The sequence below is a fragment of the Sciurus carolinensis genome, chromosome X, assembly GCF_902686445.1.
Source record: "Sciurus carolinensis chromosome X, mSciCar1.2, whole genome shotgun sequence".
Classification (NCBI taxonomy): Eukaryota; Metazoa; Chordata; class Mammalia; order Rodentia; family Sciuridae; genus Sciurus; species Sciurus carolinensis.
The window spans coordinates 87,106,523-87,124,181 of NC_062232.1; the positions used below are offsets into that span (position 1 = coordinate 87,106,523).

The 17,659-nt window shown below is 33.0% G+C and overlaps 1 protein-coding gene across 1 annotated transcript in view; it reads left to right on the plus strand.

Annotated features, from left to right (window-relative positions):
* Il1rapl2 (interleukin 1 receptor accessory protein like 2) overlaps positions 1–17,659 on the plus strand; it is a 551,208-nt gene that overhangs the window by 279,555 nt on the left and 253,994 nt on the right. Inside the window, exon 4 of the mRNA XM_047535288.1 lies at positions 2,005–2,079. Within this exon, the coding sequence (XP_047391244.1) occupies positions 2,005–2,079 (75 nt within the window). The remainder of the gene's footprint in view (positions 1–2,004; positions 2,080–17,659) is intronic.

Consider the following 17,659-nt stretch of genomic DNA (forward strand, 5'->3'; position numbering starts at 1 on the left):
ATCTAATGTGACTGGATTTTTGAATTCAATTATTTAAATTTTATTCCTTATATTTCAAATAATATTTCAAGATCATATAATTAAGTTAATATGTATGTATATGTATATATAAAATGATACCTAGATATTTTGCCTGTAGGTCTTCTAAATTATGCCAAAATCAGTTTAATCAAAAAATGTCATTGAATTCTGTAACTATAATACATGTTGTACATATATCAAAGATTTGTTGAAACATGAGAAGAATTAATTCAACTACAATTTTCCCATTTCAACTAACTTAGATTACAGAAACAAAAGGTAATGTTAAGTAAATATTCAAAATATTCCTGGTGCATTTGTTATCAACAACTATTTTGGGGAATCTCTCCAAAGTAGTATATTTCCTAAACTTACCCATCTTGTGATCAACTCTTGTTTTTCTCTTTCTCTTCTAAATATCATCACAAATATGAGATGAACCTCTCTTATGTCCACAGGGAATTCCTAAGTTAGTCAATTAATAATGGTTTCATGATTATCTTTTATAACCCAATCCTATAATAAGCCTCCTGTGAATTAAAAAGCAGGATAAATTTTTTTTTTTTTGGTAAGAGTGCAGTTGAGTATTTCAAGCAGGACATAAATAGAAGAATGATTAAAAGAAATTCAGGCTATTAATAATAGTTTGATATAAGTTTTGTCTATGACAATAATACATATGAAATTGTATGCCAATTCTTCTCTTTTATTTCTTCCAGGTATCACTCTGATTTGATCCCTCCTTTTTTCATTTTCCCAGTCTTCATCATGCTCTGACTCATAGCTACCCCATACCCAAAATGTGGTTACTCAATCCTCTTAGCTACTTTTGTTCTCTAGCCCATCCCATATTTCAAGCCAAATAACATTAGATAGATAACACTTCATTTGAGTCATGGTTTTGTCCCAAGAATCTGTGGTGACACTGTAGCCTGACATATCAGATCCAAACTCCTATGTATATTTACTGCAGTCCTCCAAAACTGATCCTCATCCTACCTATCTAATTTTATTTCCAATTCATGATGCACATACATCAGGAGCAACTGACTCTACCCAAGCCCAGCCCATTCAACCCTTCTCACCAGACCATTCTCCTCTAAGAAAATTATGCTTGCTAAATTCTACCTGTATCCCTTGGTTTGTGTTGGTAAACTTTCCTGAATTTCTTTTTTCTTACTCTCTACTTTTCCAAATCTTCTCACTCCTTTATGGTTCATAGGGATATCAATTTCCTTCATAACATGTTCCCCAATAATGATAACCAATATTGATCTCTCTACATTCCCTTACCACACATTGTGTGTGTGTGTGGTGTGTGTGTGTGTGTAGCCTTATAGCTCAAATGTTGCATATATCATGAGATTATATTTTGTGTTCTAGTCTCTCTTTATTTTCACATACTAGTCCAGTGTTCACAGATTGTAAATTGAAGGAAATGAGAAAGACTTTAATTCCTTCTCCCTTAGCACCTAGCACAGGACTTGGTGCACAAAATTAGTATTTTTAATCACTTAGTAATGAAGGTACCAGTGCTTTATTACATTCTGTAGGTCGAGGTGGAGAATGGGAGATGATTTAGAGTCTTAGAAGTTTCAGGTCCTCAGAAATGTCCACTAGGGTTATATTTCTTTGAGTACATTTAGTGCTACAAAGCAGATATGAGGATTTAATGTTTCTCTGATTATATTCTTTAAATCTTTATTTCTTTATAAAAGCTTTTCAAAAACAGCCAAAATAGTCCATTTTTATCTTGTTGGAAGATGTAGATGTTGAAATGGCCTATTTACAGTGAATCAATGGTCTTCTAAATGTGCTGGGAAATGGATTTTTTATGGATAAAGTAGCAATCCAAGTAGTAACACTAATAAATGTTTACACACCATCAAGTCTAAAAACATTAAATATCATACATGATAGAATCTTTCCTATCCTATAATTTATCTCAATTTTTCCATTACTTTCTTTCATTTTCTCCTCTAGCTTTACTCACAGACAAGCCTCCCAAGCCATTGTTCCCCATGGAGAATCAGCCAAGTGTTATAGATGTCCAGCTGGGTAAGTCTCCTTCTGGGAATAACAGATCCTAAACATGCTCTCTGTTAACAGATGGGGAAAATTGCATAAACCAGGAAAGGTTTATTGCCACTGTTATTACATGCAAATCAATTTGTGTTCTGCTCATTTATAACACTGGAGTAGGCAGTTTAAGGAAATGAGTTTGTACTGCATCAAGGAATGGTAATACTAATTTGTTACACTGGATATTAAATGTGCTGTACGACAGAACTTTTTAACTCTGTGATTGATAGATTCACACTGTCTTCCAGTGGTGATTGGTGGAGAAAATTTTTCATACATGTCAGCCAGAAATTCTTATTTGGAGAGAATTAACTCTGGGAGACCAAGCACTTTTTAATATAAAACACAGCCATTCAGTACTGCCTTTAAAATGATCTGATAATATTTCCAATGACACAATCCAGTATTACTTAAAAATATTTTAGGTTGGAATCCTGAATATTTATGATTCATATTATGTTGGGGGGAAAAGTAATAAGTTGATTTATGAGTGCTACTGTCTTTTTACAAACTCAATTAAGGAAATGAGATTTTAAGCCACTTTTTGAGTGTGCTGTCAGTAGTCCTTGTGATTTTGAGTACTATAAGCTTGGGACTCAGAGGCCTGCTAGGATCTCTTTTAAACTGTGTCCTTTAATCTAACCTACATTCTTTAACATTCATGAGCTTTCATCTATTGTGGATTTCACCCAGTATTCTCAATTTCTTCAATTCTAAACAAAATAACCACAAGAAAACTGAGTACATAGACTGAAAATGTATTAGACTTACATTGGGTACATGATTTTTAAAAAATTGTGATCATATTGGTAACCACAAATTTTAAAGCCAAGTAGGATGAAGTGACTGCAATATTTAATTCACTTTGGAAATTTTGGGCTCAACTTTTGATCTTTTCAATACAATCATTAGAGGTTTATATATATCTTGGAAACAGGAGAGAGAAAATTACATTCCAAAGTGTTTGCTCACTGTTTTAAAATGAAATGCAGCACAGTGATTTTTAAATATAGACTATCAATATGAGGGCCAATGTTAAATAGGTTAAAACTAAAAATGGAGAAAATAGTAAACATGTTGTCAAATATAAACTGTGGACCTGGTGACTGCTTTGTAAATCATGTTGAAGTATTGACTACAGCTCTTTTCATATTCCCTGTCTTATTTTGGAGGCATTATATTTTGTCAGATTCAGATTGAGATATGCTTATACCCTTATCCCCAAATAATTTTTACTTATACTTCTTCATCTCAAACTGGGTACTCTGGGGTTTGTTAGGGATTATATGAATCCATTTAATGATCTTGGATCATTAGTTTACATGGCGATTCTAATGGAAAATTGTTTTTATTTGAAAATTTACATATTAAGGAGTGAAAACAAAATTTACCTGAATATTTAAAAAGTCACAAGTACATTTCATGTTTGTGTCCTCAGTGGAGATATCTTGCCATTCTGTTTCACCATTATGCTCATTCAACAGAAAAATTTGAGAAGTACTGCTATAAATTAGTGAAAGGGACCTTTGTAATAGGTATATTTTATTCAATTCACTTGGTGCAACACCTGTATGTGCTATTCATGGCACCTATTAAGGTGTATATTTTATAAAGGTTTATATGAACAAGTATTCCAACATAGGTAGATATGTCAATATACCCCACTGACAGTGCCATCCTTAAAAATCACTAAAAAAATTGACTTACACATTACATTAGATGTAAAGCTGAACTTTTCCATTTTCAGTTGATAACATAATTTAGAGATAACTTTATTGACAGAAAGAAGACTTCCCATGTTTTCATTCAAGAAAGACTATGTCTCTGATATGTTTAAAAAAACGATACAATTCAGAGAAAGAAAAACAAAATCACACAATCAAGATCTTTGGGATTTCAAGGAGCACATGACTATTTATAAGTGAGTTTAACTTTTATGCAAATTTATTAACACCATATATTTACAAAGGAGAATCATTTTGTGAGTTGCTCGTATACCTCAATAGTAATGTGACATTAACAGCACTATAAATGTCAGAGAGATATTTAGCCTCAATGGGAGATCTGTAGACAGAATGATGAGAGTTTATAAAACTCTAGAAATCAAAAAGAAATACATAAAGATAACTAGGGCTATTGGACATCCCTGTCTATGCCTAGGGAACATTTAGAATTCTTTAAGGTAATAAAAATTTCTAGAAGTCATTTTCTTTCATATCTAAAGTTTGTCAAGCAACATTTAGCTTCAAACATCCTCAAACTAGAACTAAAATTAAAAATACCAAAAAATACAACAATCCAATCCAAATGGTTATTAAACACTTTATCAAGTTTTGGCTTCCCAAATCCTATCATATAATAAGTGAAATAACAATGTGGCAGATTAATGTTGGCATTAGATCTTTTTTGCTATTCCCAACATATTGATTTTGTCCCATCTCCCATCTTTTTCTGGCCTGGCTTTGAGGATACACTTGACCAACAAAGTATGGCATAATTAATGTTCTGAGATTTTAAAGACCACATTAAGAGAAACTGGCAACTTCTCTCCCAGTTTCCTGGTTTGCTCTGAAACCATCATGATACTTAAAGCTCAAGCTGCAGGGAGATGCCTTGGAAGATCAGAAACAATGTGGAGAGAGAAAGACCAATGGAGTACCAAAATGCCAGACATGCGAGTGAAGAAATCATCTTAGAAATAGATCCCTCAGTTCTAGCTATCCTGACTTGTGTCATGTAGAGATGAACTAATGAAATGAACTGTTCTCAAATGCGTGACCCAAAAATTAAGAGTAAAATAAAGTGAATGGCAGTGGACAATAAATTAGAGATAGTTTGTTAGGCAATAGTATATAACAAGAGCAAACATAAATTCGATTCTCTAGAGCATTCTCAATGCCATTTTTTCCCATGGACAAGAATTCTATGTAGCCAATTCATGCAAATGAGAAATACTGTATAAAATATTTGAGTACTACATTCAAAGTATTTTTATAAAACATGATCTGGAACAATTGTTTTGGTGTTCAAGGGTGATACTTCTCTCAGTTCTGGATATTTCTAAAGACAATACAGTGAATGAAAATTTTCAGTAGAAATACATATTGTTTAGTACATGGAATTAGCATCAGTACAGATTTTTTGTTGTGTCTCTAGGGGAAAAAAAATCTCAACTTTCTTTCTTCTATAATGTAATCCATTAGTCATCTGCAAGTTTAGAAATTTACATACATTTTTGCTGACATAGTGATGACAACTTGGTCGTTACTAAATTGTGTTCACATTGCATTGCTGAAAGAAGATTAATCTTAACCAAACAACGATATATTTTGAGATGATATACACATTCATAACAAAATAGTATGAAAACTATTGTTCTCATGCAGTAGGCCTATGCAGCTAAAACTGCCTATGGTAATGTATGAAATATAAAGGGAAAAACAAATTACAACACATACACAAATCCAATTTTACCCTGTTATCTTCCATTTATTATCTCTCTCTGAAGGGTAGTTTAAATTTGTGAAATAAAAACACTTTTAACATACTAGTGCTAATTGTATTCTCAGCAGTTGAGAAGGAATATATTTCAATATTTTCTAAGAAAACAACACCACATTGCAATATCCTAATTTATATTACACATTTACTACTACCCTATTAAAATATCATAGGCCCAGGTGCCCTACTTGAAATGTATTGATACATATATTGACTCCTGTTTATATACTAGTTTTTATTAGGGCCACAAATGCATGTTTTACAATCTTTAACACACTTCTAGAAGCTTCAAAAGGCTATGAGCAATTATGGATTTAAAGAACTGAGATCAGTCATCTAATTTTAATTAAGTGTGAATCTGAAAATGTGCCCTGTTCTCACCATGATAATTTTCTTCTTGGAAGTTTTCTTAAGATTTAAAATAAATCAGACATTATTATTCAGAAAATAAACACAAATACTACTTACTTTCTCCTTCTATGTCAAAGACTGAAAAGGAAGTTCTGGGGGGCCTAATTTATATCAGAAAAACTCAGACCAGTAGATCAGTCCAAGATAATTGCATTTATTACCTTAAATGTTTGAAAAAGCCAATAGTTCATCTCTGGATGAATCTGATCTAGTATAAAATATTCTGTTTCTTTTCTATTCTAGTTCAGAATTTATTTCACTTTCACAGGCTATTTAAATACATATTTCATAACTGAGTATTGTATTACTGGCTTAAACTGTCTATGTGTATAGAGTGTTAATCTTCATCAGATATCAATTTCCCCAGCATGTAAGTTTCTACTAAAATTATATTAGGCCTCCTAAGAAACCTCTGAAAAACTCTTTAAGAGAATAAAGCAGAATATAACATTGAATCTAATATTCAACACTAGAAGGCAAAAAAAAACTATTAAACCCCAAATCAAGAAATTAGCTGTTCAACAAAATCTTTATCTTTTTTTAGACTTTACTTATCTAAAAATCATCTATTGAGTTCTTATTGGATGCCCAGTACTTTGTTAGATCCTAAAGCTGTAGATGTGAATTAAATGAGATTCTTAACCTTAAGGAATTCTCAGTCTGATGGGAAACACAGGTATGTAAGCAGAATTGAAATGCAATATGATAACTGCCAAAACAGAGATGAGAAAAGGGATAATGATATTTTGTGGCAGGGTCTCATATATGAAATGTGCCATGCTCTCAGGTTTTTACTAAATACAGTGACATAGCTATGTAACCTCAACCCAAATACTAAATTTATTTAAAAGTAATTAAAAATTGCCATAGATAGAATTTTTGAAATCACAATTTCTTCATCATTTGCTTAAATATGTCAAATCTTAAAATGGAAACTTATAATAGCCTTGAGTCAGTTTGGTTTAACAAAATTAGTCAAATCCTTCTAAAGTTGATATAGAACAAACACTCCTAAGTAGGTCATCAACCAGTTGAGCTAAAATGTCAAACCAGAATTATTGTTGATAAAAAGCAATGTGTGATCACTTCATTATCTGGAGTCATGAGTGATATATGCATCGTGTGTGTTATGGTGGTAGCAAGGGATTTCTTTACAAGTTTTTCTGTACTATTCCTATCCTTTTACTTTCAAAAACTTCTTGGATATTCTCATATAATCTTGAATAACTTAAGACTTAAGAAAGTTTGGAGAAGAAGAAAGAAGGCATCATGAACTCATTCATATTTCTTGGCTAACATAACTGGAGCTGGCTTATGGCAGCATTTATTCTCCCTTATAGACATTCTAGGGTTAGTGAATTATTTCCAAAAGAACTATTCATTCAGGGTAACATGCACAAGCTAAGCATGGACTACTGCAAACTGAAAGCCATTCTATTGCCCAAGTTGTACAACACATACATTATTTACAACTTTGGAAAATCTGGTCCAAGAATTTACACTAAAAGTTGGCTACAGTATTAATGATTAAGACTGAAACTGGTTTCCTTACTTTATCTAAATTTTTTAACTTGGTTGTACTTTTCTTGAATTTTTTTTGGAGCGGGAAGAAAGATTTTTATTGCAAAGAGTTATTTGGTGGACACTTTCCCTGTGTATCAATTGGTATATTCATTAATTTGTTGTAAATAATTGTTAGAAAAATTCCTTGTCTAAAAAACAATTTATTGAACCTCTAATTTGAGGCATTTAAGAATGAAGAGAATTTTAATAGGTTTACTGAATATTTGACTGATTATGATGTAACAAGTTGACTTATGATCATCTCTTACATAAAATAATTGTTAACCAGTCTTCTGTGTATTTACTGATCTTTGAGGAACTTGGTTAGGCTTGTGACCTGTTAACATCTTAACAGGCAATCAAACTTAATCAAACTTTTATTAAGTTTGATGGTACTTCATCATATTTAATGCTATGATCATAATTTTATACATATGTACTAGGTACTATGTGTATGTATTAGGAAAATACTATGTAATATGTACTAGATACTTCAGTGAACATTTGAACATACACCAACTTATATTTTTCCTCATAAGATCCCAAATTATTAATATATATTATTGGACATTTTGCAGATAAGGAGTCTTAGCCTCAAACACATGAAATAGATTGCTTGAGAGTACATATTTTAGTAAGTGATAGAGATGATCTTTCAAACAGATTTGTCTGACTCCAGAGTTTGTGTTATTTTTATTATAGCATACTGGGTAGATCATATCATCTGGACAAAAAGCTCCTGGAAAAAAACCTTTCCTAGAAAAAAAATCAGTCTAATATGGGCAGTTAAATAATTAACAACAATGATAATTATTATAATTCTATAACTCTACCACTAATAATAATAATGGAAATTAGTAATAGCAATACTTTGTATTAATAACTCTACTAAGAATAATTGTTACTGCTGCTATAATAATATTTAATAACAGCTGTACTAATACAACTAAGAATTAGTAGCAACAGTATTTATAGTTGTAGTACCAGCAATAATAGTATAATAGAGTTATTAATAGTGGAGCTATTGATTGTTTACTAGGTATTATATATTAAGTAGTTTATATGAATAATCACATTTAATTATCCCATTAATTTTATTGGGAAAATAGAATTATTCACCATATTTTAACAGCTTTACTGTGGCATTATTATACATCTTTCAGTTAACCCATTTGAAGCATATATTTAAATTATTTAATACATTCAGAGAGTTATGCAAATATGACAATCAGAACATTTTCATCACCCAGATACAAAGCTCTCTCATTTCCCCACTTTCAGTCAGTCCTTGGTCACCCATCCTTTTTTCTAGGCAACCCAGTGAGCTTTATGTCTATATATATCTGCCTATCATATCCACTCAACATAAAATAAATCTACAGCATGTGTTATTTTGTGAGTGGCTTCTAGCACTTAGCATATTTCTCCCATCCTATTATTATTAATATCCTCATATTTGAATCATGTTTTAGCAAGTATAAAATCTTCACTCATTTTTATTTCTAAATAATACTCTATTATATGGATATACTACATTCTATTTATCCATCAGTTGATAGACATTTCAGGTTTTGTGCTTTTTGGCTGATATAAATAAGGCTGCTATGAATGTTATCATATAAATTTTTTGTGTGGACAGATGTTTTAATTTCTCTTTGAAATATACCTGGGAGAAGAATTTCTGGGTATTATGATCATTCTATGTTTAATCTTCACAGGAACTGACAATGTTCATAAGTGCACAATTTTGCATTAGTACCATCAATACAGAAAAGTTAAGATTTTTTACATACCTGATAACACATATTATCTTTCCCTTTTTAAAAAATAACAATTATCCCAATATGTATTTATTAATATGGATTTGATATGCATTACCCTAAAGGTTAATGATATTGCACATTTTATACTTACTGAACATTTGTGCGTCTTCCTTGAAGAAATGTTATCGTCACATTTAAACATAATGTCCATTAATATTAGCAGCATTGTTTATTCAGTTCTCTTCTACTGTTGGCTTACCTCTGGTACTCCTTTTTAAAATAGAAGGACAGAGAAGGTAAGATTGATCAGATATGGCAAGTTAATAGGCTATCTAGTGTGAATTGATTTAGTAAGAAAATAAAATTGTTAAGACAGTAAATATTATTTTGACTTTTCAGTCTTTGTAAATTAGGAGAATACTCCTTCTCAAATAGCAAAATGATTTGAAAGCTGTAGCCATATCTGAAAATTGATTATCATGTATAAGGTAGTAGAGAAAATTATTCTAGAGAGATGTACACTTAAATGGTCAGAAAGCTACATGTAACCTAGTATCTGAACAGAGATAAAGAAATTCATCTGTAACATTCAATAATAGGAAGGATAGAACTAGAGATTAAAAATAAGTTAACTAATAAGAACCTTCTATGGTTAAATTTCATTAGAAATATGTGTCAACTGAAGGAAGTTTCTATTCCTCAAAAGCATCATGTGACTATTTACTACTTTGCAGTCCTTTTTGGCAGTTCCTTCTTCTAAGCCATCTCATTCAATGGTTTGTGGATGCTTTTAAAAAATCTAGAATGGACAAAAAGTTACAAATTTTGAATATGTGCAAACATGAGACACAAACTAGGGGAAAACAGAAATAACTTGGTAGTCTTCCAACTCAAATATTTTGTAAAATTTTATATAAATAAAATTATGTTTTAGTTAAGCTTGTTATAAATGGAGGAAATATCACCTTCATTCATACATGAACCACTTTATGGGTCCTCACAACTGATGTAGAAGAATAGCTTTGCATCACTCAATTTCCTTAATTGTCCTCTATCCGTTATTTTTATAAACACGGATTAACCTTTGGAAACTACTTTTCTCGTTTAGAAATACTTCTTACCATACACAACTTAAATATATCACAAATGATGTATGAACATCTGATTTTATTAGTAGGTATAAATTGCTGTCATTTAGAGAACACAATAATCTTCCCCCTAACTTCCAATCCTTACCCTTAGCATCTCTCATATTGCTACAGTAGATAGTCATAGTTCACAGTCACCACCTAATAAGGGCCTATTCAAGTGATTTGGAGGAAAAATCTCAGATCATGAAGCCAAAGCCTGTAATTTATAGTTAAGGTAGCAAACTGGAATCTGGAAGTCTCTAAGTTGCCTGAGCAACACCATAAGGAAATTAGTCACTTTAGCAACAATACCAGTCTTCAGTTTACAGCAATGTAGAAAAATAAAATGCTGAAAAGTCATTACAAACAAGTTAATGAATGGATACTGAAAGATCAAAGATGGTGGTGCTAAACCTGTAAGAGTAGGTACTTGAGTCCCACAAGATAAAGGTATTGTCACTTTGGGCATAACTGCTGAAAAAAGGTTTGACAAAAGCAAAGTTTAGGCAGGACTTAAAAGCTATAGGGGGCTGGGGAGATAGCTCAGTCGGTACAGTGCTTGCCTTGCAAGCACAAAGCCCAGGGTTCGATTCCCAGCACCGCAAAAAAAAAAAAGCAGTTGAAGACCTTTTAGGTGAGAAAAGGAATGTGATCAAAAGGAGTAAAGGATAAACTTGTCCTGACAACAGTTTTGATAAAATCAGTTTAATCTTTGCCAGTATCTGAATTGCAAAACTTGAATTAGTAGTGTATATATCAAGAACACAAATATGTTTAGGTTTAGTTCACAATATATTATCAATCCAGGAGTAAATCATATGTATATTTAAATATTGCATATGATTAAGACATTTCTTTTCCAAGAACTGTGATTCACTGAGGGCCTATAACAGATTATTTATTTTTCTAGTTGCAGATGTGTTGAGAATACACCTATTGCTATAATAATAGTATTCCATTCATAGCTAAGCTTAAGATTTTAACTTGTTGAGATGATGGCCATGGTGTGTGTCAAGGCTGATTGTGATGAGTCAGTAAAGGAATGAAAAGAATGTGAATGTGTGATGGAATAGGGGAATATACCAGAGAAGGAATTTTTGTCAAGGCCTAATTTGAAAATCCCCTTAGCTCAATGGTGGGAACATGAGAGTACTTTAGAATTAAAGAAAAATATACTAACTATATAAAGGAAATTAGGAAAGGAAAGAGTCAACTTTAATAATAATACCTCATATTTATGCAATATATTTCTCAAAAAAACTCAAAGAACTTTTAGGTACTATTTAATTTCTTTAATCATTCTCTAAAGTAGCATGAGGACAAGATACCATTAGCCATTAACACTTGCAACAATTAAGGTTCTTTGTGACACCCACAGGCAGTTTAACTGAACATTTTCATGAGGAATCAACTAGACCAGTAGTAAATAAATAATTCTTAGCACCACCATTATTAGTCAGTTCAAAATTATTATGACACTGAGTATATGAATGTGTTATAGGAATTATTTATCTACTTGCTTCTGTGTTTCTACTCTCACTCTCAGTCAGGTAGTTAGCTCATACATGTCAGCTTTTTATTTCTGTGACCAAAATACTTGACAAAAACAACTTAGAAGAAGAAAAGAAAATTTGGAGCTCATGGTTCAGTCCGTGGCTGGCCAAGTCCAATGCTCTGGACCCAAACAAGGCAGAAAATCATGGTGAAATGGTGTGATGGAGAAAAACTTTTCAGTTCCTGGCAGCCAGGAAACAGAGAGCTTTAGTGCAAGGAGCCAGGATAATATAATCCCCAGGGGCATACCCCCAGTGACCTACTTCCTCTAGTCACGCCCAGAGTTACTACTACCCACAAATCCAATCAAACTGTTAATCCATCAAATGGATTATTCTACTGCTGAGGTTACAACTCTCATAATCTAATCATTTAATATCTGAATATTCATGCATTGCCATATGAGTTTTTAGGGGGCATCTCATATCCGAACACTTTATTAACCTAATATCACCTCTTCTCATTAATGACTATTTTGTATATCAAACAAGTACCTCTTATATGTTGCAGGTTGCTTCTGTATGCATACATTTAATTTTTTTATTTCTAGTGTTGAACCTGAGATTTTAGTTTTTATATTCTTTAGACATACAAAGAACTCTTAAATAAGAGAGCAGGTAAACAACAATAAATAATGAACCAATAGCAGAGGGAGCAGGTTAAAATTTGAAGATCAGAGGGACACCCTACCTTCATGTAATAATGTGTAGAAATAACTGAATAAGAATCAACTTCTCATATATCAAGGGCGAGTCCATGGTTATATTGTTCCATTAGGCTCTTGTCTCTTTTCAACATTCCATTTAATTTCATTATGTCAGATAGTCCCATAAATAATTCTAGTAGTCATAGTCTAGCTGTCTTTATAAGGTATTGTTTTATTGTATTTAATCTACTCATCTAAGTGTTGTAACTCCATTCTATGTTCTTTGTTTCAGTGAAGGAAACTTAGTATAATTTATCTCATCTATAGGTCTTAAACCTACGTCATATCCAGCCACTGGGAAAATAGACCAAGACAATTCAATGTAAAATGACTCAGTTTTCTTCCCCTATATTTCAAAGTATCACTTTAATCTTTCCCCCTACCTTTATGGAGGAAGGAGAAGGATGTCATTATATCTTTCCAAATTTAAATTGTCTACCTCTGCTCTTATTTGTACCCCTCCCATATGTTTTGGTAACCATCAATTATCTCTTCTTACAACCTGGAATTTTAAATTAGGTCCTATAATAATTATAATATTTAGAGCAAATTCTCTCTCTCTCTCTCTTTTTCTATACACACACACACACACACACACACACACACACACACACACATATTCCCTTGATATATTGTACCTTTTCAAGGTTTACTATACCATCTTTTCCCTGTCTCCATCCAATTGGGAATAAAATATATACAGAGCACCTGTTTTATTATATCTCATTTATTTCTTACCTCCTGAAACTTAATTTCACCTGCACCACTTTATTGAAACGCATCTCTCAGTACCCTATGATTACTTAATGGGATAGTTTTCTGTGTGTTTTAGCTAGCCTTTTCAGTGCTGTGACCAAAATAAATTGACAAGAACAATTTAGAGAAAGAAAACTTCATGTGAAGCTCACAGTTTCAGAGGCCTCAGTACATAGATGGCCGGCTTCATAACTCTGGGCACATTGGGAAAGGGTGTGGTGGGGAAAAGTTGCTCCCCTCATGGCAGCTAGGAAGGATAAAGGGGTGGAGAGAAGGGACAAGGGACAGTATACCCTTCCAGGGCATGCCCCCAGTGACTCACCTCCTCCAGCCATATCCCACCTGTCTATAGTTACCATCCAGTAAGTCCATTCAATGAGAATGACATTTATTAGGTTGCAGCTATCATAATTGAATCATTATACCTCTGAACATTCCTGCATTAACAGGTGTATCTCAGGCACACCTCATATCCACTACTCTGTGTCTTCTTACTCTTCAGGATCTTTATACACTCTTTTGCACCATTGAAAAATTTTTCTGCTAGCACCTTGCCTGGTATACAATAGATGTTTAGAATGTGATGAACACCTCCTCTTCAAACTCTCTTGTTTTATCTCTTAGTTGTCAATATAAGTATCTTGTTTCTTCTCAATATCTCTATCTTGTATCTATCCCAATAACAGCTTCTTTAATTGGATTCAATAGGAAAGAGGAATAATACAAGTTTACAATAAAAAGATAATTTTGAAATCTTCACAACATTGTATCATGATAATATAGTTTTGGGTAATGTACATCACCAAACTAAAGAAAATAGAGGCATCTACCTTGGTCTATTTGATACCAAAGCAAACACCTACTCTTAATTATTCAAAGCTTCAAGAAGGTACTCTATCATTCTTATCTAGGATTATTGATAGGACTCATTCAGTTAATATTTATTGAATACCTACTGTCTATAGGATCTGTGGAGAAATAAAGGAAAGCATGGCCCTAAGCAAATAAAGAGGGAGAAAAATGGGATCAACACGTAATATAGAGCAGGAGGTAATACCAGCAAGATGTATAATTGGAAGACCCTACAATACCACAATACCAGACCTTAAACTCTAGTATAGAGCAATAGTAACAAAAACGGCATGGTATTGGCACCAAAATAGACAGGTAGACCAATGGTACAGGATAGAAGACATGCAGACATACCCACATAAGTACAGTTTTCTCATACTAGACAAAGGTGCCAAAAACTTACAATGGAGAAAAGATAGCCTCTTCAACAAATGGTACTGGCAAAACTGGAAATCCACATGCAGTAAAATGAAATTAAACCCCTATCTCTCACCCTGTACAAAACTGAACTCAAAATGAATCAAGGATCTAGGAATTAGACCTGAGACCCTTCACCAAATAGAAGAAAAGTTAGGCCCGAATTCCATCATGTTGGTTTAGGACCAGACTTCCCTAACAAGACCCCCATAGTGCAAGAAATAAATGCAAGAATCAATAAATAGGATGGATTCAAACTAAAAAGATTTTTCTCAGCAAAGGAAACAATCAATAATATGAAAAGAGAGCCTATAGAGTGGGAGAAAATCTTTTCCACACACACTTCAGAGAGAGCTCTTATCTCCAAAGTTTATAAAGAACTTAAAAAACTTTACACCCAAAACACAAAGAACCCAATCAATAAATGGGCTAAGGAAATGACTTCCTGTATTCTGGTCACTGTGTAAAATGAGATCATCTGTAAGCAAGCATTCTTTACAATGTAAAACAATACACTCTTAGAAGATATCCATAATGGAATGTTATTCAGCCATAAAGCTCATACAATCTTAGGCTACATTTGTAATAATAATAATGATACCTTCTATGAGTGTGCTAAGTGATATAGCCAATCCCAAAACACCAAAGGCCAAATATTTTCCCTGATAAATGAATGATGATACATAATGTGGGTGGGATGGTGGGGGTAAGAGAAGAATGAAGGAAGGATGGATCATGTAGAGGGAAATGAGAGGGGGGTAGGGCAGGGGTATGAAAAATGGTAGAATAAGACAGACATCATTACCCTATCTACATGTATGATTACATGAATAGTGTGAGTCTACATCATGCACAACCATAGAAACAAAAAGTTGTACCCATTTGTGTACAATGAATCAAAACGCAGCCTGTAAAAATAAAAAAAAAATAAAAATAAATAAAAGTTTGTGTGAGCTTATTCAGCAGCCACATCACACTGTTGGCTAATATTTTAAACCTGTGGTCAGATAAATTCCTAAACCATTTTCACAGTACATAAATGATCCCCATAATCATATGCTCCATGGTCAGTGAAAAATACATTATTCATTTTTTTGCCTTTGAGAAAGTAGGCTTAATCATGTCTAGATTTCCATAGCTAACTTCCATCTTAAAACTCTTGACAAGTTTTAGTTTTTATCAAGCTACACAAACCACTTTGACTAAAATCTGTGTTTTTTTCAAAGTTCAAATTCAAATTAAGTTACCTAAGCATGTATTTTTTTTTGTCTGTATGACAACAAAACCTGATTTGAGGCTTTTTTGATCCAGTTGTGTCATTTATGTGGAGACAGCCTTAAACTTTTGGTTTCCTCTTTAGTAGCTAATGGTTTTGTTTTCATTAACTGCTGTGGTCAAGAACTGCACATAGTTCTGGGAATTCTCCATGCATCATGAGCAATTTAAATTTTGCCGAAGCCCAGAAACCATAAATAATAGCAGACGTGAGATTGCATGATTAGTACAGTTAAAACAGATATATAGAAAAACACACCTTTTCCATCATATTTTTCTCCCTCTTCAGGAACGTTCTGGATCATTTAATTCTCCAGCCCATAAATCAGAGTCCATCTCCTAAATCCAGGATTAGCTGTCCATAATGAAAGGATCAGGATTTTTGTGAATGCAGTCATTTTAATTGCTTAGTCTATTTGTACTTATCCATAGGGAGTCATGATGGCATTTTCAAATATTGAGCTTTTGAAAAAGGTCCCAATTAATTAATTGTACTACTTCAATCAGTGAATGGTTACTGCATTATATTCTGTTTGAAGTGTATTAATTCTCTATGCTCTTGGTACACCAGAATTTCTGCTTTCCTTATGGAAGGTGAAAAGTATACAGCAATTATGTCTGGGCCTAAATAGAGTATTTATCTGAATATTAACCACAAGGAGACAGTTGTGTATTCTATATAGATGCATTATATTTACGTGAATGTTGCATTTTACTGTGGCATATCCTCCTGTACTGCATGTACTAGTTTTCTAGGACTGCTTTAACAAACTACCCAGAGGGTAGCTTAAAACAAACAAACAAAAAATTTGCATCCCTGTTCAAGAGAACAGAAATCTCAAATCAGTGTGTCACAAGTGTTGGTTCTTTCTAGCGGAACCAAGGAAGAATTTGTTCCATGTCTCTCTCCAAGTTTCTGGAAGTTGCTGGCAATCTTTGCTGTCCCTTGGTTCATAGATGCCTCACTCTAATCTCTACCTCAGTCATTACACCTCATGGTGTTCCTCTCTGTGTCTTTTTCTGTTTCCAAATTTCCCTCTTCTTATAAGGTGGCCAGCCATTGGATTTCAAGACTTACCTCAGTCCAGTGTAACCTCATTTTAACTCTGCACACACCTTATTTCCAAATAAGGTAACATTTTTAGGTTTTAAGGTTAGGTACAAAGTTTTTTGAGGGACACAATTCAATTCTTAAAGCCATGCATACTTTCATTGAGATCCATATGACAATGAACATCTAGATAACAAAGTAAAAGCTTCAGTACCAAAATGAGAAGTCCGTTATACCAAAATTAGTACATCTTGAAGCATGAAAGCTTGAGCTGTAATAGCATTGTTGATTCCTAGAAAAATTCACTATTAGACAAACACATAAGCAGATCTTCTGATCTCCTACAGGTCTAAAATGGGAAGCCTTATATAAAAATAGGCTGTGGTCTCAGTGCTGAATCTACAACTTTAGCTTACCAAGTACAGGAGGGAAAATGTTCACATATAAATGGAGACCCTTTCAAAATTGGTCTTTGTTTGAAGTATTGTTTTTCCCTTCCTTTTCTTAGGACCATAATTGCTTACTAATTTTAACTATCTCCTTTGACAGAAATATTTCCTCATCACCTGGAAAATAC